Genomic DNA, 23,781 nt, shown 5'->3' on the forward strand with positions numbered 1-23,781 from the left:
TCTCTCACTCACTCACACACACACACACACACACACACACACACACACACACACACACACACACACACAATGCGCTGGGTGTCAACAGTCTTTTTTTGATCGCCTCTGATCAGCTGATGCTATCAGCCAGGCAGAGTGTGCCGTCTGATCACTGTCACGAGCACATCAATGGACGCCGTGATGTCCCAACAACAAAACTACACACTCATACACTGCCCTATTTAAATATCAGACAGTGTGTGTGTGTGTGTGTGTGTGTGTGTGTGTGTGTGTGTGTGTGTGTCAGCTTACCAGTGCTAGCCGTTAGCCATTGCCGCCCGCTGCGAGTCACTTCGGAAAAATAGGCGTCAAGCTCTGGCCCGTGGGCCAAATATGGCCTGCACTGTCATTATACAGTATTTGGCCCGCGAGGCAATGCAAAATCACTATAGAGCTGGACCGCCAGTATTATACAGTACATGCACCGCTAATACTCCAAATGCCAGAATGCTCTGCTGGTATTTTGCCATGTCAATCACGACAGGACGTTAAATCAGAAGGCTGCAAATAAAAAATAGGCCATATGGTTTTTATTTACCTTTTATTTTATTTTTTTATTTGAATTGGATTTTGCATGTGTGAAATATTCAGTTATTTATTGTATAGTATTCAGCTTTGCTGGTTCCATATTCAGGTTGAAGCAAAACGTGTCCATATAAAAAGGTTCACTGTTCTATCTGGAAGAAGATTTTTTTTCACTAAATATCAATGTTGGTCTGCCACTTTCTACAAGTTTGTGGCTCACTGTGTATTTGAGTTTGACGCCCCTGCTTTAGTAGTTTTGTAGTGCTTTAGAAGGCCAGAGAGGAGGATGAGCTCAGCCTCAGCCAATCAGCTTGAGCTGCCAGTTGTCGCTGGGAAGAAATGCCCCAGCAGGGCGGCACCGAGCTCAGAGGCCGGTGGTGTGTTGACGAGGGACGTTGTCGGCCTCGGACCAAACAGACACGAGCAGTGTCATCGCTGGCTGCGAGCGGTGGACATGCCAGCAGCGACGCACAACATTGTGGAGTGTTGTGATGATTATTATGATAATTATTTCATCACGGCTGCACCACAACTGCCATAACGGACCACCACAGACATGCCTGCGCATGTCCCAGCCCGTGGTCCTCCCCCTACACCCTCACCTCCAACTCTTCACACTGAGACCTGTGTGTGTGTGTGTGTGTGTGTGTGTGTGTGTGTGTGTGCAGTAAATAATCTGGAATCTTTAAGAACAGCACTTTTTCCTTCAGTCCTAATGATGATAAATGACCATAGATGGAAGCTGTGCTGACCGTTGATAACCGTGGTGGCTTTCTTCCTGCGGCCACTTCAGCTGAATGATGTTTGACGATTAGAAGAGAGGAAGACTGGAGGAGAAACCAAACGACCCTCCTGCAGCAACAATCTATGATTCTTTCAGAGCTTCAAACTTGAGGTCACCTGACTGGGACTTAAGGTGCGACTTCCATATTGCAGGATTTGCAGAGTCCCGCCGCTCGCACTGGAGGACCGTAGGCAGAAGGCGTCACCTGATTCAAGTCACATGACTCGTCTGCACCAGAAGCTGGCATGACCTGTGAGGCTCGAGGGCACGTCAGCAGGCTCAAGAGCTGCACCGTGTGAGGTCGATCGGCTAACCGCCAGTTGGCTGATGCACATTTGCATAACGTGTGTGTGTGTGTGTGTGTGTGTGTGTGTGTGTGTGTGCGTGTGTGTTGAGAGAAAGACAACTTTTCCTGCTGAATAATGAAGAACAAACTGATGTCTCAGCGCTTTGGATTTTCTCATGGCACATCTGGAGACCAGGAACGTCTCAGAGTCTGTCTGTCCTGCTGTGTCTGTCCTGGTGTCTCAGTGTCTGTCTGTTCTGGTGTCCGTGTGTCTGTCCTGGTGTCTGTGTGTACTGGTTTCTGTCTACCTGGTGTCTGTGTCGTGGTGTCTGTGTGTCCTGTTGTCTGTGTGTCCCTTTGTGTCGCTGCCGCAGCCGTTTGTCTGCCCGTCATGCTGGTACCCTGACAGCTGTGAGGAAGACGACCCGTATGTCTCCCGCTCCGTCCGTTGGGCTGAAACTGAATCTGATTCTGGGTTAAACGCTCCCTGTCGCTTCGCCAAGACGCCTCAGCTTGTCCCACTTGGAGTCTGTGGAGTGGCAGGTGGGTGAGGGGGGCTTGTTTATTGAGATGATCACCGTCAGGAGTCCCAGGAAACCAAACTGTCACCATCAGCGTGTCTCCTCGGGTGCCTCCTCAGGTTCCTTCAGCGCTGAGCGTCCCTGATGTCCACTGAGCTGAGGCCACAATATGCACCCTGCAGCATTCTGCAGGAGTCTGACAGCCAGATTTCTGAGTGAGCGCCACCTCATGGTGAGGTTGAAACAATCAGGAAACAGGCCTGGACCTTCACAACTGCCTCTCATAGCAGGTGGAAAATTGATTTTGGCAAAGACCAACTGAGGGAAACTCTGTGGAGGAAATGTCAGACAACCCTGGAGACCTCCTGGAACCACTGGAGTTGGGCTGGAGGCCAGTGAGAGGAGCTTCAGAAGGTACACTGAAGCCTCCTCAGATGTTTCTTCTAAATTGAATTATTAAGCTACAAAACTCAGCTACAAATCAATATCCAGCCGTGAGTCAATAAGATGGGGCTCTAATTTTACCTGATCACCTTCTCCTGGACTTCCTGTCCTGGATCATTATCATCTCTACCCTCCGTCTGTCTGCACTCGCTGCACCGTTGGCCACTGCAGCTGATGGCACTTTACAGGTGGGGACGAGTCTGAACAGGAACATGAGAATGTGAAGAACCAGTTCCAAACCCCGCCAGTCCCCCTGACGTGGCGGCAGCGCCGCACCGCCGTGTTTCCCTGCACCTGCGTGCGTGAGTCCCTGCAGCCACTGCAGGCAGAAACATCTCATCACTCGGAGATCGGTTGGTTTCAGTTCAATGCGTTCGTCCCCCCAGAAACAGCCTGAACGAGCCAAATATCCTGAGAGGACCACCAGAGTGAGTCAGTGAGTCACGTCTGTTGAATCAATGACAGATTTATGTGAACGTCATTAAAATCCAATTATCTCAAACTGACAACAGGAGACGCCTTTCAAAGAAATGAACCTGCAGAGTGTTTCCTTCTTTCAATGAATGGAATGAATGACTTTGCCATTAAAATTCTATGGAAAAGAGACTTTAAGGCCATTTTTGTTTAATTCTATTCTAAGCACCTCTAAATGGGCTACTAACTAGATAAACTTTTGTTTTCAACTGTCAGTGTATCTATGACACCACACAACATTTTGTTAATGTTTTGCTTTGATGAATTATTGCTGTTTTTCTTTCTGGTCTGGTCACTTCTGTTTTTTTTTTTATTTTTATTATTATTATTATTTGTCTGATACGTTTTCTCATGTGCACCGGAGGAATGTTTTTATTTCAGTCACATCTACTGAGTATCAAACCTGATTCTAGAAAAAGCAGCCAAAACAAAGGGATTCACTAGGCAATAAAAAAAACGGCGCCGATACTCAGAACTAGTGCAATCTGCTTACAGTTTCTCATAAAAATGACTTGAAAAGGTTGATCGACGATTGTCATAATTGGGGTAGAGGTCATGCTGTGCTGCCACCGTGTGGTCATAAAGAAGCTTCGGCTGGTCAGGTTGACACAAAGATGTCATCGTGTGGCTGCACCAAAGAAAGTCTTTATATGGCGTTAGTTGGGAAAAATTGATCCTTAGAACGTCATATATGTACATATTCGTTCTAAAACCACACACACACATATAAACACATATGTGCAAAGTTTGAATCTATCAATTAAATTCCAATGTTTTTTCTCACTTCTAGTATGCCATTCATTAGCAGAAACATAACTGTTGAAAAAAATAATGAATGTCTCTTTGGCTTTCATATTTTCACATTTTCAGAGGGTCAAAGACAAACAATTGAGAGGAAGAGCAATTTCAAATTTCTTTAATTATAAAAGTCAAGAGTTCTGTAAAATACAACAAATATTGATGACACTTTTGCAGAAACGGTCCTTAAAATGAAACAACAGCAGAGACAAAATGTGTGTCAAAGCAAAAGATAATCGCTAAGTGTCACAACTTCATCAGAGAAATAATAAAAACATTCAAACTTTAAAGACAAATAGGCCTCAAAACCTTTAAAAAAAAAAAAAAAAAAATTACAAACACTCGCAAGAGAAGACGCAGCTCCAAGGAAAGGACCGAGTTCCATCTTCTCTCAGTGACGACGACCATGATGTTGTTTCCTGTTAGTGACTCAAAGCTTCCTGTCCTCCAGTCTTAATTGCAGCACCAACAACACCGTAAGCAGGTGTGAGAGGGGCTGATGATGTCATGATGGCACCACCTGTGCGTGTGCCACCGGTCCTGCACAGAGCTGCTCTCTGATTGGCTTACAGTGGCTTGGGCAGGCTGGACACTTCCTCCAGCACCTCGTTGTAGGCGTCCTGATAGTCGTCGTGTGGCTTGATCAGGATGACGCAGGTCGGCCGCTTGGAGCCCGCAGACGATCCCAGATCCTGGAAGCAGGAGGAGAAAAGTTGATGAAGAAAACGGTTCATCAGACCGAACAGACCAAGACGTATCGACGAAAACCAACGCCGCAGACTCACCACTTTAGAGGGGATGTAGGCATACGGCAGGTTCCTGTCCTCGCACATGACGGGCAGGTGACAGTAGACGTCGATGGGCAGAGTGTCTCCAGCCAGGACCACGATACTGCACACGCACAGACAGAGACACATACCGGGAGGGACGTCAGGAGGTACTCCACACAAGTGTGCAGAGTGGAAGAACAAGCACACAGCTCCCCCACTCACCCTTTCTCGCCTTTGTTGATGAACTTCTGCACCTCCTTCACTCCTCGCCGGATGTTCTTCACCTTGGCAGCTGAGGAAGGTGACAAATCAGTTGTAGGTGATTCGAGCGGCGGCAGCAACCGTGACGAGATGTCGCAGGATGTGTCGAATACGTCACAAACCATGCAGTAACTAAAACAATGCAATTCGGCCGCTAGAGGGCGTTAGAATGTTAAAAACCCAGTGTGGCGCAAATGCGGGAGAAAAAAAAACAGGGAGCGAAGAAGGAATCTCTCTCAAAATAATATATATAATCCTGGTATATAACACTGGTATGTTGGTATGATGAGATAGTGCTGGTAGTAATAATATAAACAACAAGAGGAACAATAACACTACTACATGCAAAGATCGTGTAAGCGGACCTTTTGATGCAGGAAATAAACGTATCAATCAAACACGAACAGATTTTACAAATTAAAACGGGTTCCGAAGCGAACAACAGAATCAACACGGTCGGATTCTCACCCTTTTTCACACACTTGTAGAGTTTCTTGCTGAGTTTTTTGGAAGCTAGTGGCTGAGCGATCGGGTTCACGTTCGCGATGAGCTCTTGGTACGACTTCTCGGTGACGTCGGCGGCCTCCTCCCCGTCCACCTTCTCCTTTTTAACTTTGGTCATCTTGACTTGAAGCTCGGCGGCTCGATGGGATTCTAGGAGTTTTTCTTTTCTGGTCGGCTTGCCGTTAACCCGCAGTAGCACGCTAAGCTGTACAGCAGGAGGAACACACGTGTTGAGTTTTCGACTTCTTCCCCGGTTTCCTTGAGGGCATGCTGCGACAGCGCTCCCGATGGTCGGGAGGAAAAACCGCACGCGTGTTCGCGACTCTATCGAAGTGCGTTACATTTCAAAGATATCTTTTGCTGGTACAAGTAAATATTCAATATTATTGTAAATGTATATTTGCAAGTGACACATAAAGGATGTCTTTTAGGGTTTTTGCCACTGGCCTTTTTATTTTAAGATCTAGAATTTATAATGTCAGTGGGCGATAAAAGCGCCTGAAACATAAAGTGGAGGACGGAAATACGAAACATACACAACTTATAAATTGTTAGTAAAAAACGAATAAATACAGTATCAAAAGAAATATGTTTGACAAACATGGGAATGCAACAAATATCTGAGGTGTTTTATGCATGAGTCAAACGTCTTTGAACAGGAAAGCTGTCAGCGGGATGACGTCACCGGCCGTGGACGAGGTCGCCGAGCACAGTGGGGAGTTTCCTTCCCTTCATTTCTCTGGACATCTGACACCACACACAGTGAGGACATACACTGGACAGCAAGCAGTCGCGGCACATGGAACCCTGCACAGACACACACACACACACACACACACACACACACACACACACACACACACACACACACAGTGCTGCAGTGCAAGTAATGAAACAGTATTTTCTGCACACAGGGATATCGAGTGGTCCCCACTTTGATGTCGTAGCGGTGACGCATGGACACTCTCATCGCCATCGTGATTGGACGAGCACAGCCACAAACGTCCAGGAGGGGGAGACAGAAAGGTTGACCGTGAGCTTTGGTGGTCTTACAGGCCATGCAGGGACAACACCAGAACCAGCAGCAGCCTGCAGAGTCAACACACACACACACACACACACACACACACACACACACACACACACACACACACACACGAGTGCGTTCTAATGTGAAGCTACAACAAACAGAATGAGTGACACTTGTGTCGTACTGTACACTCTCTGGGCTCGTCGCAGCAGTCACAGATCCCAGACGACCACTCATCAGTTTCTGAGGACACGACCACTGGCTGCGGCTGCTCCGACACTGACCAGCCCATCATCGTCATCGTCACCATCACCTGGATCACACACACACACACACACACACACACACACACACACACACACACACACACGTATACATACACACACATATTGAACTGATTAACAGAGAGAATGTTACACTTTTGAAGTGAATGCAGTGAGTTTAGACACGACTCGCTTGTTTCCATTATGATACAGTCAATACCAGCATCGGTGCCCTATTAGGAATCGCCACTGATGAAACATCTCGTCTCTGAGAGGGTCCTAATAGTTTGCCCGAACCAACACCACAGAGGAAGAAAAAGGGTGGAAACGATCTTACCTGTCAGTGCTCAGCCGCTGCACTGCGACGCCTCGGTTAGCTGGGAGTGTTTCTGGTAACCAGCACGACTGGTCGCCCCACATTGTATACCAGTAATCTCATGTTGTTGCGCTGTTGGTTCACAGCACAACCACACACAAACATGCATGCACACACTCACACACACACAGAGAGAGGGAGAAATTCCAAATAATGTGCATTTTATTCTCATGTACAGGAAAGCAAGGACAAACACTCGGATGAACATAATTCACACAGGCAAAAAATGAATTCAAGTCTCAAGTCAGAGGCGCCATTGCAATTGTATTGACGGATCAAGTGAATATAAATATTAATCAGAGGTTTGAGTACACTGGCACAGTCAGACATATGCTTGTAAAGAGGTTAATCACAAAGAGCTGCAAGTTAACGGATGCAACGAAAGCAGTGACGTCACCAGATGCATCTGGAGCTGCAGTGGAGCTGGTGGTCCAGCCACCACAGCCGCTGGGGGCTGAAAAACAGGAAGCGGGAAAGTGACACTCATCGCCGTTGCGATTGGACGGACGCAGCCACAAACGTCCAGTAGGGGGAGAAAGAGACATTGACCGTGAGCTTTGGTTGTCTTACAGGCCAAGCAGAGACAACACCAGAACCAGGACACACACACACACACACACACACACACACACACACACACACACACACATGCGTTCTAATGTGAAGCTACAACAAACAGAATGAGCGACACTTGTGCCGTACACTCTCTGGGCTCGTGGCCTTAATTATGAGAACATCATCCTCGAATCTGTTTGAGGCCTTGGGTGATTCTTGTCTGATGACCGTTTTAACCAGCAATGAATGTCTAGAAGGCAAAAATTAGTATATTAGTGAACTATGAAATGTTTTTAAGTAGAGAATTGAACTACTTTTAACACCAAAATAACTTAGCTTGACAAACTTTTAACAAACTGGAAAATAACTGGTGCAGAGAACTTTGTTGTGGTTTCCTGAAGCTGCAGACCACAGCTGCAAAAAAAAAAACCTCACTGGCGCTCGAGGTGGTGTGACCTTCAGTTGAGATGTCAGAGTTTCTCTTCATGCAGCATCACTTGCGTCACGTTCACGGCCATGTTTTCTTGAAACAAGTCCTCTAATAAAGATTTTGCCTACACAAGCTTCACACTGAGGGAAAATACAAAGACATACTGCTCCCTGAGTCAAGAGGAAAAGGAGAAACTCTGAATTCCGAATGACCGCAAAAGCACTTTGGGCCCGGAGGAGTGGCCCGCCCCAACCCTGCCCATGCCTAGAACCAGCCCAGTTATCTGCCTGTGGACACACACAAGCAGAATTACCATCATGAATGAAGACTTCGCCCTGAACTGAAAGTGTAACTTTGACTTGGTGACTCACTGATGATGATGATCAGTCCGACATCCGCCAGCACAACCATCAACTTAACTATGAGGAAGATCAAAACCATGGCCAGCCAGATGGGTTTCTGCTGACATACAAACACACCAGCACTTGTATATAACGTATGGAAAGAACGTTCAGACATTTGGCAAGTGATGTGTGTTTGCAACAACAAACTAGAATAAAGCAACAACAGATGCTGTTGTTACCTCCGTCACCTCAGCCTCAACACTGCTGCTGCTGCTGTTGTGGGAGGAAGTCATGTTGGTCAGCTGAGCTGCAGGGAGAGATGGAACCAGCAGAGGTTTGCAATAGAGCTGAATCAGCAGTCTGCTGCCAGTAGTACAGAGAGTCAGTCTGACCCATGAGATGTTGTACCTGTTGTATGATGGGCTGGTGTCTGCTCGGTGGTTGTCTGAGCTCCTGTTGCTGCTGCCGTGGTCGTCTGTATGGCTGAAATAAACCAGCAACAGATGAATGTGACAGTCTGATGCATGAAGGAGTGGGCACTGGTGTGCACAGGTGACAGTAGGTGGAGTCAAAGTTTCACAATTAGATGGAGTGCAGAAAGTAAAGAAGAAAACTGTCCATCTTGTTTGTCAAATGAGCGCCTTGTTTGGTTGGCTGATATTCACCTGTTTCCTGTCCAGGCAGAGATGGTGCGTGACTATAAAGCATCAGTGCCCAGTGGGCATCTTACCACCTGAGTTGAGTGCAGTGTTTGATCTGTTTTTCTGTTCTCCTGTGAAGGTGCAAGATATGTTTTAATTGAAGGCCTTCTCACCTGTCTCCACGATGACTTGAATTTGGTGTTTCTGGTCATTGAACGGGCCTGGTATCTGAACTCTGCAGCCGTACTGGCCGCTGTCCGTCTCTTTGACGTTCAAAATGGTCAGAGAGACGTCCCCTTGGTCCAGTCTGCCCAGTAACTGGTACCTGGTGGAAGCTCTGTCAGTCACCGCCTCCCCATTAGTGGCGATCAGCTGCTTGTTGCACCCAGAGTTTGGTATCTGGCCCTGACCCCAGCACATCCACAGGGAACCATAGTGCTTGATGTCGTACGTGCAGGGCAGAGTGATGTCGTGACCCACCTGACCAACGACTGTGCTGCTGCGGCTGCCTTCACAGACTGCAGGAAACAAGAGAGTCCGGTTAGCAGAAATATGACAGTTGTTGCTGAGTGTGTCACTATTGGACATTATTATTATTATTATTATTATTATTATTATTATTATTATTATTATTATTATTATTATCATCATCATTATTATTATTATCAGTAGTAGCAGTAGTAGTAGCAGTAGTGAGAATACAAAGCCTTAAAGTTCCATATTTACGCTGACTGGGAGTCGTGCCAGTCAAAGTTCACTGACATTTTGGTCATTTAGTTTTTTTGGTTGGCTGTGTCTCAAGGCTGACTCAGATTGTGAGGGAGCGGGTCTATGACATAATCTTTTCAAAAAAATACAGTTTTATGCGCTTTCGGCGTTGACGCAAAGCCAGACAGAGCTGCGTTTTAACCTTTCCCACCGTGGAGACCGTTTTCATAAGTGTGTGGTTTCAATGAAAATGCCGGCTTCCTGTAATGCAAAGCTGAACCATCAAGCATTTTACCATTTTCAGTGAACCACATCTTTGTGTAAACGGGCCATTGATTGCACAAATTGTTGCCAGCTCTAACAAAAAAAAAAAAAAAATACTGAAAGTAAAAACAGCAGAAACGTGTTGAAGTAAGTCATGTTTCTGTAAATCTTGAGAATGTACTCAAAATACTAATATAAGTCATCACCACCATCATCATCAGCACAGCCTAAACACACAAAGTCAGCAAGAGACAGCAAATCAAACAAAAGCTTGAAAAAAATAAATACATATAAGAATATACTGTACAAATATAAATATATACATATATGCACACACACACACACACACATATATATGTATATATATATATATATATATATATTTATATATATAGCTGTTAAATATCAAAGTTTGAGTTTACCAGTGAGGAGCAGGAGCAGCACGGTGGGCATCATGACGAACGAACACTCACTGAATCGGTCTCACACAGACAACCACACACCACATTAAAACAGTTGCACGCAGGCATTTGCTGGAAATTATGTCAGCCCTTTGTACGAAGATTTCATTTTTATGTCACGTTTTCTTCTGATATCAATTATCACCACAGATCATTTGAGACAAAACTCATCACTTACCAAACTGCCCTGCCACCATCTTAACTTTATTCAACATTCCTTTGATTGGGGTTTGAGGAGAGACTTGTGTTTCTAACACTGTAATATTTTGTCGGTTCACACTGATGACCACACAGCCTGGGTTTCTGGCTTCCTTCCTTCCTGAGTTTCTCTTCATGAAGATGTACAGTGTACACTGAGAAATGTCTGCAGCTTTGTGTGTCACCTCAACATGTTGAATTGTTTTAGTCTTTTCTTTCATTAACTTTCAGTCATAAATCAATATGAGTATATTTATTTAACTGTTCATTTGTTTGTGTTTTGTTATATAAATACTCAATATGTTAAAGAACCCAGCTAAAGATAGCTGACAATGGACGGACACAATTACTCAAACCCCTTTTGTATTATTTGTAACGTTTTTTTTTAATCACAAAATAGTCACTGAAACAAATAACAAAAGCAAATATAGAGGACAGAGTAAAGAAATCATTTTAAATACAGTCATTATCGGTGGTGCAGTGATTAATGCTGTTGCCTCACAGCACAAAGGTCATCATGGGTTTGATCCTCTCTGTGTGGAGTTTGCATGTTCTCCCTGTGTCTGCGTGGGTTCTCTCCAGGTTCTCCAACTTCCTCCCACACTCCAAAAACATGCATGTGAGGTCAATTGGGAACTCTTAATTCTCCTGAGGTGTGTGTGTAATTGTGAATGGTTGTCTGTCTCTACGTGGCACTGCGATGAACTGGCGACTTGTCCAGGGTGTGAAGATAAATATGAATCAGAAGTTTGAGTCCACTGGTACAGTCAGATATTTGCTTGTAAAGAGGTTAATCGTGAGGAGCTGCAAGTTAACGGATGCAAAGAAAGCAGTGACGTCACCAGATGATGGAGCAGCACTGGAGCTGCAGTGGAGCTGCAGTGGAGCTGGTGGTCCAGCCACCACAGCCGCTGGGGGCTGTCTTTGTTTATTTGTTGATTTAGATCTCGTTTGGTGTTTATTTGTTTGATGGCACTGCACATGGTAACGTCAAAGCATGTTCCAGTCATTTTCACATGAAATGGCAATAAAGTGATTTGAATTCTTGAATCCTTGAATCTGTTTGAGGCTTTGTGTGATTCTTGTCTGATGAACCAGCAATGTTCAGAGAGTAAAAATTAGTATATTAGTGAACTATGAAATGTTTTTAAGTAGAGAATTGAACTACTTTTAACACCAAAATAACTTAGCTTGACAAACTTTTAACAAACTGGAAAATAACTGGTGCAGAGAACTTTGTTGTGGTTTCCAGAAGCTGCAGACCACAGCTGCAAAAAAAGAACAGAAAAAAAACCTCACTGGCGCTCGAGGTGGTGTGACCTTCAGTTGAGATGTCAGAGTTTCTCTTCATGCAGCATCACTTGCGTCACGTTCACGGCCATGTTTTCTTGAAACAAGTCCTCTAATAAAGATTTTGCCTACACAAGCTTCACACTGAGGGAAAATACAAAGACATACTGCTCCCTGAGTCAAGAGGAAAAGGAGAAACTCTGAATTCCGAATGACCGCAAAAGCACTTTGGGCCCGGAGGAGTGGCCCGCCCCAACCCTGCCCATGCCTAGAACCAGCCCAGTTATCTGCCTGTGGACACACACAAGCAGAATTACCATCATGAATGAAGACTTCGCCCTGAACTGAAAGTGTAACTTTGACTTGGTGACTTACGGATCATGATGATCAGTCCGGCGACTGCCAGCATAACCATCAACTGAACTAAAGCATAGATCAAAACCACGGCCAGCCAGTGGGGCTTCTGCTGACATACAAAAACACCAGCACTTGTAGAAATGTATTGAAAGAACGTTCAGACATTTGGCAAATCATGCGTGTTTGCAACAACAAACTAAAATAAAGCAACAACAGATGCTGTTGTTACCTCTGTCACCTCAGCCTCAACACTGCTGCTGCTGCTGCTACTGTGGGAGGAAGTTGTGTGGGTCTCTGTAGAGGTCAGCTGAGCTGCAGAGAGAGATGGAATCAACAGAGGTTTGCAATAGAGCTGAATCAGCAGTCTGATGCCAGTAGTACAGAGAGTCAGTCTGACCCGTGAGATGTTTTAACTGCTGTGTGACAGACAGGTATCTGCTCGGTGGTTATCGGTTCACCTGTCTCCACGATGACTTGAATTTGGTGTTTCTGGTCATTGAACGGGCCTGGTATCTCAATTTTGCAGCCGTACTGGCCGCTGTCCGTCTCTTTGACGTTCAAAATGGTCAGAGAGACGTCCCCTTGGTCCAGTCTGCCCAGTAACTGGTACCTGGTGGAAGCTCTGTCAGTCACCGCCTCCCCATCTGTGGCGATCAGCTGCTTGTTGCACCCAGAGTTTGGTATCTGGCCCTGACCCCAGCACATCCACAGGGAACCATAGTGCTTGATGTCGTACGTGCAGGGCAGAGTGATGTTGTGACCCACCTGACCAACGACTGTGCTGCTGCGGCTGCCTTCACAGACTGCAGGAAACAAGAGAGTCCGGTTAGCAGAAATATGACAGTTGTTGCTGAGTGTGTCACTATTGGACAGTCAATTTATTATTATTATTATTAGTAGTAGTAGTAGTAGTAGTAGTAGTAGTAGTAGTAGTCGCAGAAGCAGTAGTTGTTGTTGTAATAGTAAAAATACAAAGCCTTAAAGCTTCATGATAACGTTGACTGGGAGTCCTGCCAGTCAAAGGCCGTTGACATTTTGGACATTTAGAGTTTTTTGGTTCAACATACCAGTCAAGCTACCCAGAAGAAAAATAGAAAAGGAAAACCGGAGGTTTGCAAATCCCTTTATTTCTATTTATTTTCACTTGGCACTCAATACATGGTCAGTCCATGATCTCCATGTTATTGTGCAATTGTCCACTATTATTTGCTGCTGCTTGTTGCGGTGGAGAAGATTTCAGGCAGCAACACAGATCTGTTGCCTGTCTTTGTTGTTGTTGTGAGTAGTTCTGTTGTTGTTGTGTTCTGACTCAGGTTGTGAGGTGGGGTCTGGTCTATGACATTATTCATTCATTCATTCATTTTCCATACCCGCTTCTTCCCGAGCTCAGGGTCACGGGGGTCTGCTGGAGCCTCTCCCAGCTGTCTTATGGCGAAGGCAGGGTGACCCCCTGGACAAGTCGTCTATGACATTATCTTTTCCAAAAAATACAGTTTTCTGCGGTTTCGGAGTCTATGCAAAGCCGGACAGAGCAGCGTTTTAAACTTTCCCACCCAGGAGACCGTTTGAAAAGTGTGCGGTGTGTTCCGGTCTGTGTGGTTCCAGCTAAAACACAGGCTTCCTGTAATGCAAAGCTGAACGATAAAGCATTTTGCCGTTTTTAATTAACCACGCCTCTGTGTAAACGGGCCCTTAATTGCATAAATTGTTGCCGGTCATATATGAATCAACCAAGTGCAGCACCAGGGATTCCAATTGCAGCTAGGCAGTCCAGGAGCAGTGTGTGGGTGACAAAGGCAAATAAAAGTAGTCCGGAGTCGACAACACAGAGGAGGTCCTTGGTGATTTTTACCAGGGCAGTTTCGGTGCATTGCTTTTGAAATTCATGGAGATGGTTTTATTTTATTTATTTTTTTAGTTTTTATTGCCTTATTTCTTTTAAGTAATATAATTCACAATATTTTGAACTATACAGTTGCTGCTGTAATTATACAAATTTCCCCACTGTGGGATCAATAAAGGTCATCTATTCTATTCTATTCTATTCTATTCTATTCTATTACGGTCAGATGGATGAGCACAGATTTTTCCCAGAATGATATGAAAGCAATCATTTTGAGAGTGGAGGGAACAGTGAAAGTGGTGAGGGAGGAATTAATTATGTTGGTGGTCAAGGGAGAGATGGCAGACAAGGGAGGTGGGAAGGAGATCGAGATGAAAGGTGGGGGCTCTGGCTTTGCACATTTGTTCAGAGAAGGTGTATTCTGGAATTGGAATCTGAGGGAATATCTGGAGGCACTGCTTTCGGAGGCTGAATTCGCTTCTGACCAAACACCTGATGCCTCGAAACACAAAAGGACTTTCTCCACATTTACGGAAACAAACAAAAAAAAAAGGGCTGATATTAAAAATAGCAGAAATGTGTTGAAGTAAAACATGCTTCTGTAAATCTCGTGAATGTACTCAAAATACTAATATAAGTGTCATCACCACCATCATCAGCACAGCCTAAACACACAAAGTCAGCAAGAGAAACAGCAAATCAAACAAAAGCTTGGAAAAAACATAAACTTTTTTTTGCCATTAGCAGTTAAATATAAAAGTTTGAGTTTACCTGTGAGGAGCAGGAGCAGCACGGTGGTCATCATGATGAACCAATACTCACAGTCACTGACTCTGACTCACACAGACAGCTGCACACCACATTTATATAGATGCATGCAGACGTTCGCTGGAAAATATGCCATCACTTTTCATGTAAATCTGTTTTTAGGTCACGTTTTCTTCTGATATCAATTATCACCACAGATTATTTAAGACAAAACTCATCACTTACCAAACTGCCCTGTGACCATCATAACTTTATTCAACATTCCTTTGATTGGGGTTCGAGAAGAGACACTTTTGCTGGATGACACTGAGCGCACAGCCTGTGTGTCTGGCTTCCTTCCTTCCTGAGTTTCTCTTCATGAAGCTGTACAGAGGTCGAAACGCTGAGAAATGTCTGCAGCTTTGTGTGTCACCTCAACATGTTGAATTGTTTCAATCGTTTCTTTCTTTTTCTTTAACTTTCAGTCATAAATCAATATTAGTACATTTATTCAATTGTTTATTTGTTTGTGTTTTGTTATATAAATTCTCGATACAAACGTAACACAAAAAGTAAGGACATTTTTGTGGTAGGATATTTCTTTTCTTGTGACAATGCTTCTTTGAAATACATCTTATATTGTTGGAAAGGCTGTTATTTCCCCTTTTAAATGGCGCCACACTTGTAAGGAACATGCATTTGTGGGGTGAGCAGCAGAGCTAAGTATCTGGGTTGCGCCCATGAAAAATGTGACAAATCCTCTCTGCCAAGTCAAACAGCTTATTCTGCTGTTGCTATTGACTCTTTTTTTAAGCTTCTGGTACCCCCGGGTGCTGCCAATCGGGTGCCTGAACATGTGGAGGAACGCTATGTTCAGTGATGACTCAAGATTCTGCCTATGACAGTTGGATCATACGGTCAAAGTGTGGAGAAGACGTGGAGAGCGCTATGCTGATTGCTGCACCGACAGAGTAACATCTTTTGGCGGAGGCAGTGTGATGGTGTAGGGTGGCTGCTCCCTCACTGGAAAAACAAGGCTTGTCACCACTGGAGATCATCCCAATGCAGAGAGACATCGAGATGAGATTCTGCAACCAGTGGCAATCCCATATCTCCACCGTCTGGGACCAAACTCCATCCTCCGAGATGACAGTGCTCGCCCCCCCACAGAGCGAGGTTTGTCAGAGACTACCTCCAAAATTTGGAAGTGGAGAGGATGGAATGGCCTGCCGGCCGTCCTGACCTCAACCCCAGTGAACACTTGTGGGATCAGCTTGGTTCGTGCCAGAGCGACCGACACAACCATGTTGCTACAAATGCTGGTTGAAGAAAGGGATACCGTCCCACAGCAGTGTGTGACCAGGCTGGTGACCAGCATGAGGAGGAGATGCCAGGCTGTTGTGGCTGTGTATGGTTCTTCCACAAGCTACTGAGGCTCTTGCTTGTTAAAAGAATAAATTGTTAAATTGCCAATATATTTTGTTTCTTCAAATTTCAATCATCCAATCCAGCCAAAAGAAGAGTCAATGGCAGAATAAGCTGTTCCGGGTTCTCTGGCTTCCTCTCACAGTCCAAAGACATGCCTGTGAGGTGAATTGGGAACTATAAATTCTCCTGAGGTGTGTGAGTGTGAATGGTAGTTTGTCTTTCCATGTGGCCCTGTGATGAACCGGCGACTTGTCCATGGTGTCACCCTGCCTTCGCCCTATGACAGTTGGGATAGACTCCAGCAGACCTGAGTGCAGGAGGAAGCGGGTATAGAAAATTGATGTAACTGTTTTAGATTTTTGTCTATCTTTGTTGACAGAATTCCAAATACATTGTGCAGTTATAGTCATATACGTTGTGTTTTGAGCAATCCAAGATGGAGTCTGATGTCAAGACCGGACCTTGGGTGGACAGAGTGCGCCCTCTACAGGCGTACTAAATTATTACATCTTGTGTAATGTCTCTCTCTCTCTCTCTCTCACACACACACACACACACACACACACACACACACACACACACACACACGAGTGCGTTCTGATGTGAAGCTACAACAAACAGAATGAGTGACACTTGAGTCGTACTGTACACTCTCTGGGCTCGTCGCAGCAGTCACAGATCCCAGACGACCACTCATCATTTTCTGAGGATTACGACCACTGGCTGCGGCTGCTCTGACAGAAAGACACACACGCACCCCACACACACACATATTGAACTGGTTAACAGAGAAGAACGTTACATTTTTGAAGTGAATGCAGTGAGCGAATTATGACTCACTTGAGTACCACCATCAGTGCCCTATTAGGCATCGCCACTGATGAAACATTTTGGGCCAATTCCAATTCCTCCCTTAACTCCTCAATCTCAACCCTCGCCCTTAACCCTCAATCTTTGGCCCTCGATCTTGGCCCTCAAAAATAAGTGTAAGGGTATCTTGTGACTTAGAAATGGGACACCCCTTAAGTGCAGTTACGTCTTCAGACTGTGGGGGGCGGCCTTACGCCAAAGCTACGTCCAGTCTGTCAAGAAGACGACGACGAAGAAGAAGGAGAAAAAGGGAAAAAGAAGAAGACGGCGAAAAAGGAAGAAGTCCTCCTTCGCTACACAACGAGGTACACAAGTAACGTGAAGCCAGGACCGCCGGTCCGGCTGACAAACCTCGTAAAGTAAAAAAGAAAAATGTTACGCAACAACGATGTCAATAATCCATAAAAAAGTCTTAAACTAAGACAATACAAGGGTTTCATAATATTTATCTTTATTAACTAAGAAAATACTTCCATTTGTAGCTCGCTTTTACATCGCCATCTTTTTCGAAGATGTCTTGGTGAAAATACGCAATGCCTTCTGGGTAGCCCTTACTGCCAAGGGTGGTGCCGGAAAATCTCAATATTGAGGGCGATACAGCCCTTGAACTTGTCCCTCAACTTGACGTTCTGAGATTCGGGACAGCACTTGCACCTCGCCGGAGCGTGCATTTTTTTCAGGAATTGGAATTCACCCTTTGTCTCTGTGAGGGTCATAATAGTATTTTTGAGCCAGCACCACAAAAGAAGAAGAGTGGAAACAATCTTATTTGTGAGTGCTCGGCCGCTGCACTGCGGCGCCTCGGTAAACATGCGCACACACACACACACACACACATACACACACACACACACACACACACACACACACACACATGCACACAGAAGGAAATTCACAACAATGTATATTTTATTTTCATGTACAAGAAACGAGAGAGACAGACGCACAGTGGAATGAACTTAATTCACATGGATGAGAAAAAAAGCATTTCAGGTGTCAAGTCAGTGGTGCCACTGCAACTTTATCGACAGATTAAATGAAGATAAATATGAATCAGAAGTTTGAGTCCAATGGCACATTCAGGTGTTTGCTTGAAAAGAGGTCAATGACGATGAGCTGCAGGTTAAGGGATGTGATGACAGCAGTGACGTCATGAGGAGACTCCGCTCAGAGGATCCAGCCCAAACTTCACAGACGGAGGAGTGAGTGACACTGAACAACTCATCCCTTCATCTCTCATCCTGTCAGAAACCAACAGCCCACTTCCTGTTCTTCCCAGCCGGCTTCCTGCTCCATCCTCATCACGGGGGGGACTCATACACTCCTCCATCATCTTCTGCACTGTAGACCTGGTAGACGTTGTCGACCACAGAGCTCTGTCTCTGGAGCTGCAGGGTGGATGAGCTGGATGTGAAATGGAGCTGGTTGTCCAGCCACCGAGGGCTGGGAAAAAAAAACACAGGAAGCAGGAAGTGATGCCTTAGCTATGAGAACATCATCAGGCTTTGAGTGATTCTCTTCCTTTGCTGAACGTTCCGACAAAGCAATGTTCAGGAAGTGAAAATTTGAGTATTGGTGAACTATAAAATGTGAAGTAATAAGCTGAACTACTTTTGACGACCTAACTGAGCTGGTTTTAAACAAACTGCAAATAACTGGCGCCAGTGCTGTCTGTTGCGGTTTCCAGAAGCTGCAGATCACAGCTGTCAAGCAAAAAAAAAAAAATTCTCATTGGTCTTCAAGGCGGTGTGACATTTACTTTGTGCCTTCTCAGTTCGAATGTCACATGACCTTGGGGAGGAAACTGACAAGATGTCAGAGTTTCTGTCATGTTTCCTGTCACGTTTCCATGAAAAGTGGTGAAAAAGAGACTTCCAAGACTCTGGTTCACCCAGGTTTTCCTCCCCTTTTCTTGAACCAATATCAGCTGACAAAGACAAACCGCCAGCCGAGCCAATAGGAAGAGAAAAAAGTTCTGAATTCCACTTTTGTTTTTTGGGGTTTTTGCCGAAATGAAGCAGTTGATTTCTCAGTCAAGCTGACTGACATTCTCACACGCTAATCATTATTAAAGTGATGCTACCAGGCTAACGAGGACTCCCCAGTCACAGTTAATTATTTACTGGTTGACAGTGACTAGAAGTTTATAAAGCAGCAACCGAGGATCTCGTATCCTTCCCGCCAGTCTCATGGCAATCACAGTGATGTTCGACAGTCATATCTTTCAGCTGGTCGCTGCTGTTTCTCGTGTGGTTTGTGGGTTCTTTGCAGTTACGAGAAATATAGCAGAGGGCGCTGGCCATCTGAGGACGGATCTCCCACCCTGACGAACGGAACTGCTGACTGGTGAGCGCTGATGGCACGCCTGAGGTCTGACTTATCATCGGAGGGAAGCTGCAGACGTTTGTTCCAACAGCCTGTCAGTGACCACAAACGCCCTGCTTCACACCGATGACATTTCAAAACCTGCCTAACTTGACATCCTCTGAAAAACATGTTCATTGTTAGAGAAAGATAAAGATGCTTTTATATTGTATCCCATGATATGCTTGAAGATGCTTTTATATTTTATCTCACGATATGTTTATATATGATATACTTATAAATACTGCAAATAAAATATAATAGCCACAGCTTTGGAGCTGACGTTCCACAGGTGAAAAACAAAGGAGGCCGGAGGGAAGACTTGCAAGGGAGTCAAGGAACAGCTTGACCGCACTCGGCTTGGGAGGCCAATTGTACCAAGTCTTCTTCGTGATGACGTAAAGAGGAACGTGGGAGAAGAAGATGGTGTAGCAAAATGGGATACAGCTGGTACCTGTTTTTTCCAGGCTCAGCTCTACAGCAGAAACCACATGTTTTGATACTAACCTATGTCTTATCATCCAACCTTAGACTAACCCAACCCATGTAACCAGGAACCGCCCTAATGGTAATAAAAAAAGAGGCTTGCATACGGCGGCACTTCAGAGTGGGGTAGATGGACAGTAACTGATGTTGCCCTCCGTCACTGCTCTCCTCGCGAGAAAGATATACTGACTCCTGTGTGTTTCTTTTATACTTTGTAGGTTTGAACCTGACATTCATCAACTCATGAGACTTACTGAGAAACCTACCTTTTCCAGTGTTTCAACATTCTTCTGGCTGCAGGGACACACACACACACACACACACACACACACACACACAAACAGAATTACTATCATGAATGAAGACTTCCTCCTGATCTTAAAGTGTAACTTTGACTTGGCGACTTACTGATGATGACCAGTCCGACGACCGTCAGCACAGCGATCACAGCAAACACGCCACAAACCAGGGCCATGGTCAGCTTGCTGTCCTGCTGCTGACAGACAAACACACCAACACTTAAATAAAGCGCAACAGATTGAATATTCAGACATTTGGCAAATGTTGTTAGTTAGCCACTACAAGCTACGTCGTTTGCCACAACAAGCTAAGTTGTTAGCATCTAGTTGTGTAGGCATTTGAAAGGAAACAATTTAGAATTTGCATTGTATTGTATTGCAATACTTTTTCAGTTGTTTAATGAAGCAAATACAGACGCTGCTGCACTTTGGAAAGACTTTGCAAGCTAAAAAAGAAATAACATTTGGGAAAGTAAAACATTTTTTACTAGATGTCGGTGGGTTAAGTTGGGGCAACTAGACTTGTTCTTGCGATCTTGAAGATGTTTTGCCTCTCATTCTAAAGGCTTCTGGAATAAGCTGTTTCACCTTGAAGAGTGCTTTTCGCCTCTCACCAAGGAGCCTTTTGGATGAGAGGTGAAACATCTTCAAGATCGAACAAGACCAGTTGTTTAAGTCCAGCTGCCCTAACATAACCCTCCTACTTTAAGATGACGTGGATAACTTTTTAGACTTGATTCAGGAGCTGCACAGATAAAAGGCTATTGAGACTGAAGATTGCCATCATCAACATTTCTGCTATTTCTTTGGAAGAGAGGAAGAGTGATAATGGGCTGAGGAACAGTGCACGTGCTGCAAGTCAGGACCTCCGAAGACTTCATAGATTTTACACCAGTGAGATCATTTTACTTTTGGCTTCTTTTATATATCAGCACTGACTGAACACACTCCAACCTCTTGAGGTTTGAACCCAGGTCATCTAGGAATGGTAAGCAGCACTAAAGTGAATTCTATTTCAGGCAGGCAGATGAACAGAGGGTCAGTCAGACAGGAAGTGGCGCTCCATCACCATAGCTTCAGTGCTGCTGCTCTGGAAGGAAGTTGTGTGGCTCTCTGTGGAAGTCAGCTGGGCTGCAGGGAGAGGAGGAACCAGCAGAATCAGTCGGTCTGCCGTCAGTGGATCAGAGTGTCAGGCTGACTCTGAAGGCATCATGTGATGTGGCACCTGTTGTGTGATTGGCTGTTGTCTGCTCGGTGGCTGTCTGCGCTCCCTTCGTCGTCGCCGTGGTCGTCTGTACGGCTGAAACGGCAGATTGTGACGGTCTGATTCATGGAGGGGTGGGCACACATGTGGCCGTGATTGCTCAGATGTGTACAGGTTGTACACAGGTTGTGTCCAAAGTTTCACAATAAGACGAAGTGCAGAAAACAAAGACGGGATTGGAGGCCTTCTCACCTGTCTCCACGATGACTTGAATTTGGTGTTTCTGGTCATTGAACGGGCCTGGTATCTGAACTCTGCAGCCGTACTGGCCGCTGTCCGCCTCTGTGACGTTCAAGATGGTCAGAGAGACGTCCCCTTGGTCCAGTCTGCCCAGTAACTGGTACCTGGTGGAAGCTCTGTCAGTCACCGCCTCCCCATTAGTGGCGATCAGCTGCTTGTTGCACCCAGAGTTTGGTATCTGGCCCTGACCCCAGCACATCCACAGGGAACCATAGTGCTTGATGTCGTACGTGCAGGGCAGAGTGATGTTGTGACCCACCTGACCAACGACTGTGCTGTTGCTGCTGCCTTCACAGACTGCAGGAAACAAGAGAGTCCGGTCAGCAGAAACATCATAGCAGGGCTTTGCTGCTGCAGGTGAGCGTGTCACTGTCAGACTGTCTGGTTCTGACTGAAAACATCCGCCAGCTTCACCTGATGCTGCTAATCACAAAAAGACTTTCTCCACAATTATGAAAAAAAATTCTAAAAGGTCTAAAAGTACATCACAGAAACTCGCCGTTGTAAACGTGCTTCTGCGAATGTTGTGAACGCAGTCAAAATCTGAACATACGTGTCGTCACCACCGTCATCATCACAGTGTTAACACACAAAGTCAAATGGCAGGTTAAAAAAATAAGATGGCAAAAAAAAAGGCAACTTAAAACAAACGTAAAGACTTTTAGCTGTCAGCAGGAAAAAAACACTTAAAGTCTGAGTTTACCTGTGAGGAGCAGGAGCAGCACAGTGATCTTCATGATGAATCAGTACTCAATGACTCTCTCACAGATACACACACACCCGCTCACCACAGATACTGACACACGCACACTAGCGCCCGCTGTAAAAAAAAAAATGTCATCGCTTTTCACGTCAGTTTCATTTTGACAGAGAAAATAAACAAATATTGAAAACACACAACCACATCTAATTTTTTTGCACATTTCTCAAAAAGCACTTTGAAAAATCTGACCAGCTTTTTTTAATCAGTGAAAAGCCTTACTTACCAAATTCGTCAAAGTGCTCGGCTAGTTCAACACGACCCTAAGTTTCACTTCAGATCCTTGATGGTGTTTAATAGGAAATGTGTTTGTCGAACACTGTGCAGAGGATACTGATGACCACACAGCCTTTTTGTCTGGCTTCCTTCCTCGCTGAGTTTCACTTCATGAAGATTTTCGAAGGTCAAGACGCTCAGTAATGTCTGCAGCTTTGTGTGCCTCCTCAGCATGTTGGATTGCTTTGGCCTTTCCTTTTAACCAACTTTCAGTCACAATTCAATATTAGTACATTTGTTTGTTTGTTTGAGCTTTGTTTTATTATTTCATACAATAAACACTTTTTTTAAAAAAAAATCAACCCTGTTAAATGTGACACTGACAATGTGACATGCCAATGGACGGACATGATCATTCAAACAGCTGTTGTTTCTTTTTCCTGCTTAAAAATAACAACCTTTCGATGCAACAAAATACATCCACCAGTTAACAACAGCTTGCTGGACGTTATTGAGAATCCCGCTGATTAGAAAATCAGCTGTCAAGACCGAGCGGGTGGGTGGACAAATACCGCCCTCCAGCGGCGGATTGAAGTACAACTCCATACCTGACGTTACTCACAAATAGAGGCTATAATACTGAATGATGCCATGATGTTATTAGTCAAACATATATTGTCTGAGTGCGGTTGGGTGTTGGAGGGACCTTTATAGATGTTGATCTTGACATTGTAGTTTAATAATAAAACTGAAGTTTTATTATTCGCGAACACCTGCGAACACGCCGCGATGCTCACGTTCCCCGGGAAGACTGAAAAATAGAGGAAAATATTTGAATCAGAAAAAAAAAAAATTACACAAGTTCTGTGTAAATAAATTGTGTTTTAAGACAGACTGCCTAAATAAAAATATAAAGAAAAAAAAAAGTTGTTTCCGCCCGG

General features: G+C 44.8%; 5 protein-coding genes and 1 non-coding gene across 7 annotated transcripts in view; all 6 read right to left on the reverse strand.

The window, feature by feature from the left end:
• Positions 1-3,974: 3,974 nt before the first annotated feature.
• nhp2 (NHP2 ribonucleoprotein homolog (yeast)) lies at positions 3,975-5,677 on the reverse strand. Its single transcript, XM_076022380.1, has 4 exons — positions 5,371-5,677; positions 4,864-4,933; positions 4,657-4,762; positions 3,975-4,563 (listed from the first exon to the last, which is right to left on the reverse strand). The coding sequence occupies exons 1-4, from the start codon at positions 5,522-5,524 to the stop codon at positions 4,438-4,440; spliced, it is 456 nt and encodes a 151-aa protein (XP_075878495.1). The 5' UTR covers positions 5,525-5,677; the 3' UTR covers positions 3,975-4,437.
• A 399-nt stretch (positions 5,678-6,076) lies between these two features.
• LOC142885681 (cornifelin homolog B-like) lies at positions 6,077-7,342 on the reverse strand. The gene is made up of 4 exons (XM_076022381.1): positions 7,037-7,342; positions 6,626-6,749; positions 6,341-6,495; positions 6,077-6,213 (listed from the first exon to the last, which is right to left on the reverse strand). Exons 2-4 carry the CDS (start codon positions 6,744-6,746, stop codon positions 6,088-6,090), a joined length of 402 nt encoding a protein of 133 aa, XP_075878496.1. The 5' UTR covers positions 6,747-6,749; positions 7,037-7,342; the 3' UTR covers positions 6,077-6,087.
• A 435-nt stretch (positions 7,343-7,777) lies between these two features.
• LOC142884326 (hepatitis A virus cellular receptor 1 homolog) lies at positions 7,778-9,633 on the reverse strand. The gene is made up of 5 exons (XM_076019837.1): positions 9,219-9,633; positions 8,813-8,887; positions 8,644-8,711; positions 8,432-8,519; positions 7,778-8,347 (listed from the first exon to the last, which is right to left on the reverse strand). The coding sequence occupies exons 1-5, from the start codon at positions 9,631-9,633 to the stop codon at positions 8,340-8,342; spliced, it is 654 nt and encodes a 217-aa protein (XP_075875952.1). The 3' UTR covers positions 7,778-8,339.
• A 2,993-nt stretch (positions 9,634-12,626) lies between these two features.
• LOC142884327 (T-cell immunoglobulin and mucin domain-containing protein 4-like) lies at positions 12,627-15,034 on the reverse strand. The gene is made up of 3 exons (XM_076019839.1): positions 14,938-15,034; positions 12,753-13,126; positions 12,627-12,635 (listed from the first exon to the last, which is right to left on the reverse strand). The coding sequence occupies exons 1-3, from the start codon at positions 14,969-14,971 to the stop codon at positions 12,627-12,629; spliced, it is 417 nt and encodes a 138-aa protein (XP_075875954.1). The 5' UTR covers positions 14,972-15,034.
• A 3,064-nt stretch (positions 15,035-18,098) lies between these two features.
• LOC142885686 (hepatitis A virus cellular receptor 2 homolog) lies at positions 18,099-23,176 on the reverse strand. Of its 2 annotated transcripts, none has more exons than XM_076022388.1 (8): positions 22,851-23,176; positions 22,568-22,684; positions 21,817-22,161; positions 21,586-21,660; positions 21,430-21,491; positions 20,470-20,554; positions 20,328-20,355; positions 18,099-18,654 (listed from the first exon to the last, which is right to left on the reverse strand). In XM_076022388.1, exons 2-8 carry the CDS (start codon positions 22,599-22,601, stop codon positions 18,513-18,515), a joined length of 771 nt encoding a protein of 256 aa, XP_075878503.1. In that variant the 5' UTR covers positions 22,602-22,684; positions 22,851-23,176; the 3' UTR covers positions 18,099-18,512. The 2 variants fall into 2 exon arrangements, with proteins under 2 accessions (XP_075878503.1, XP_075878502.1); XM_076022387.1 differs by having other exon boundaries at positions 20,470-20,557.
• A 592-nt stretch (positions 23,177-23,768) lies between these two features.
• The window catches only part of trnav-cac (transfer RNA valine (anticodon CAC)), a 73-nt gene continuing 60 nt past the window's right edge, over positions 23,769-23,781 (reverse strand). Inside the window, exon 1 of the tRNA in view lies at positions 23,769-23,781. This exon is cut by the window's right edge and continues 60 nt beyond it. This is a non-coding gene — a tRNA (tRNA-Val).

This window comes from Nelusetta ayraudi, unplaced genomic scaffold, assembly GCF_046127955.1.
Source record: "Nelusetta ayraudi isolate G7.1 ecotype Tasmania unplaced genomic scaffold, CSIRO-AGI_Nayr_v1 ptg000011l, whole genome shotgun sequence".
In the NCBI taxonomy this organism is placed as follows: domain Eukaryota; kingdom Metazoa; phylum Chordata; class Actinopteri; order Tetraodontiformes; family Monacanthidae; genus Nelusetta; species Nelusetta ayraudi.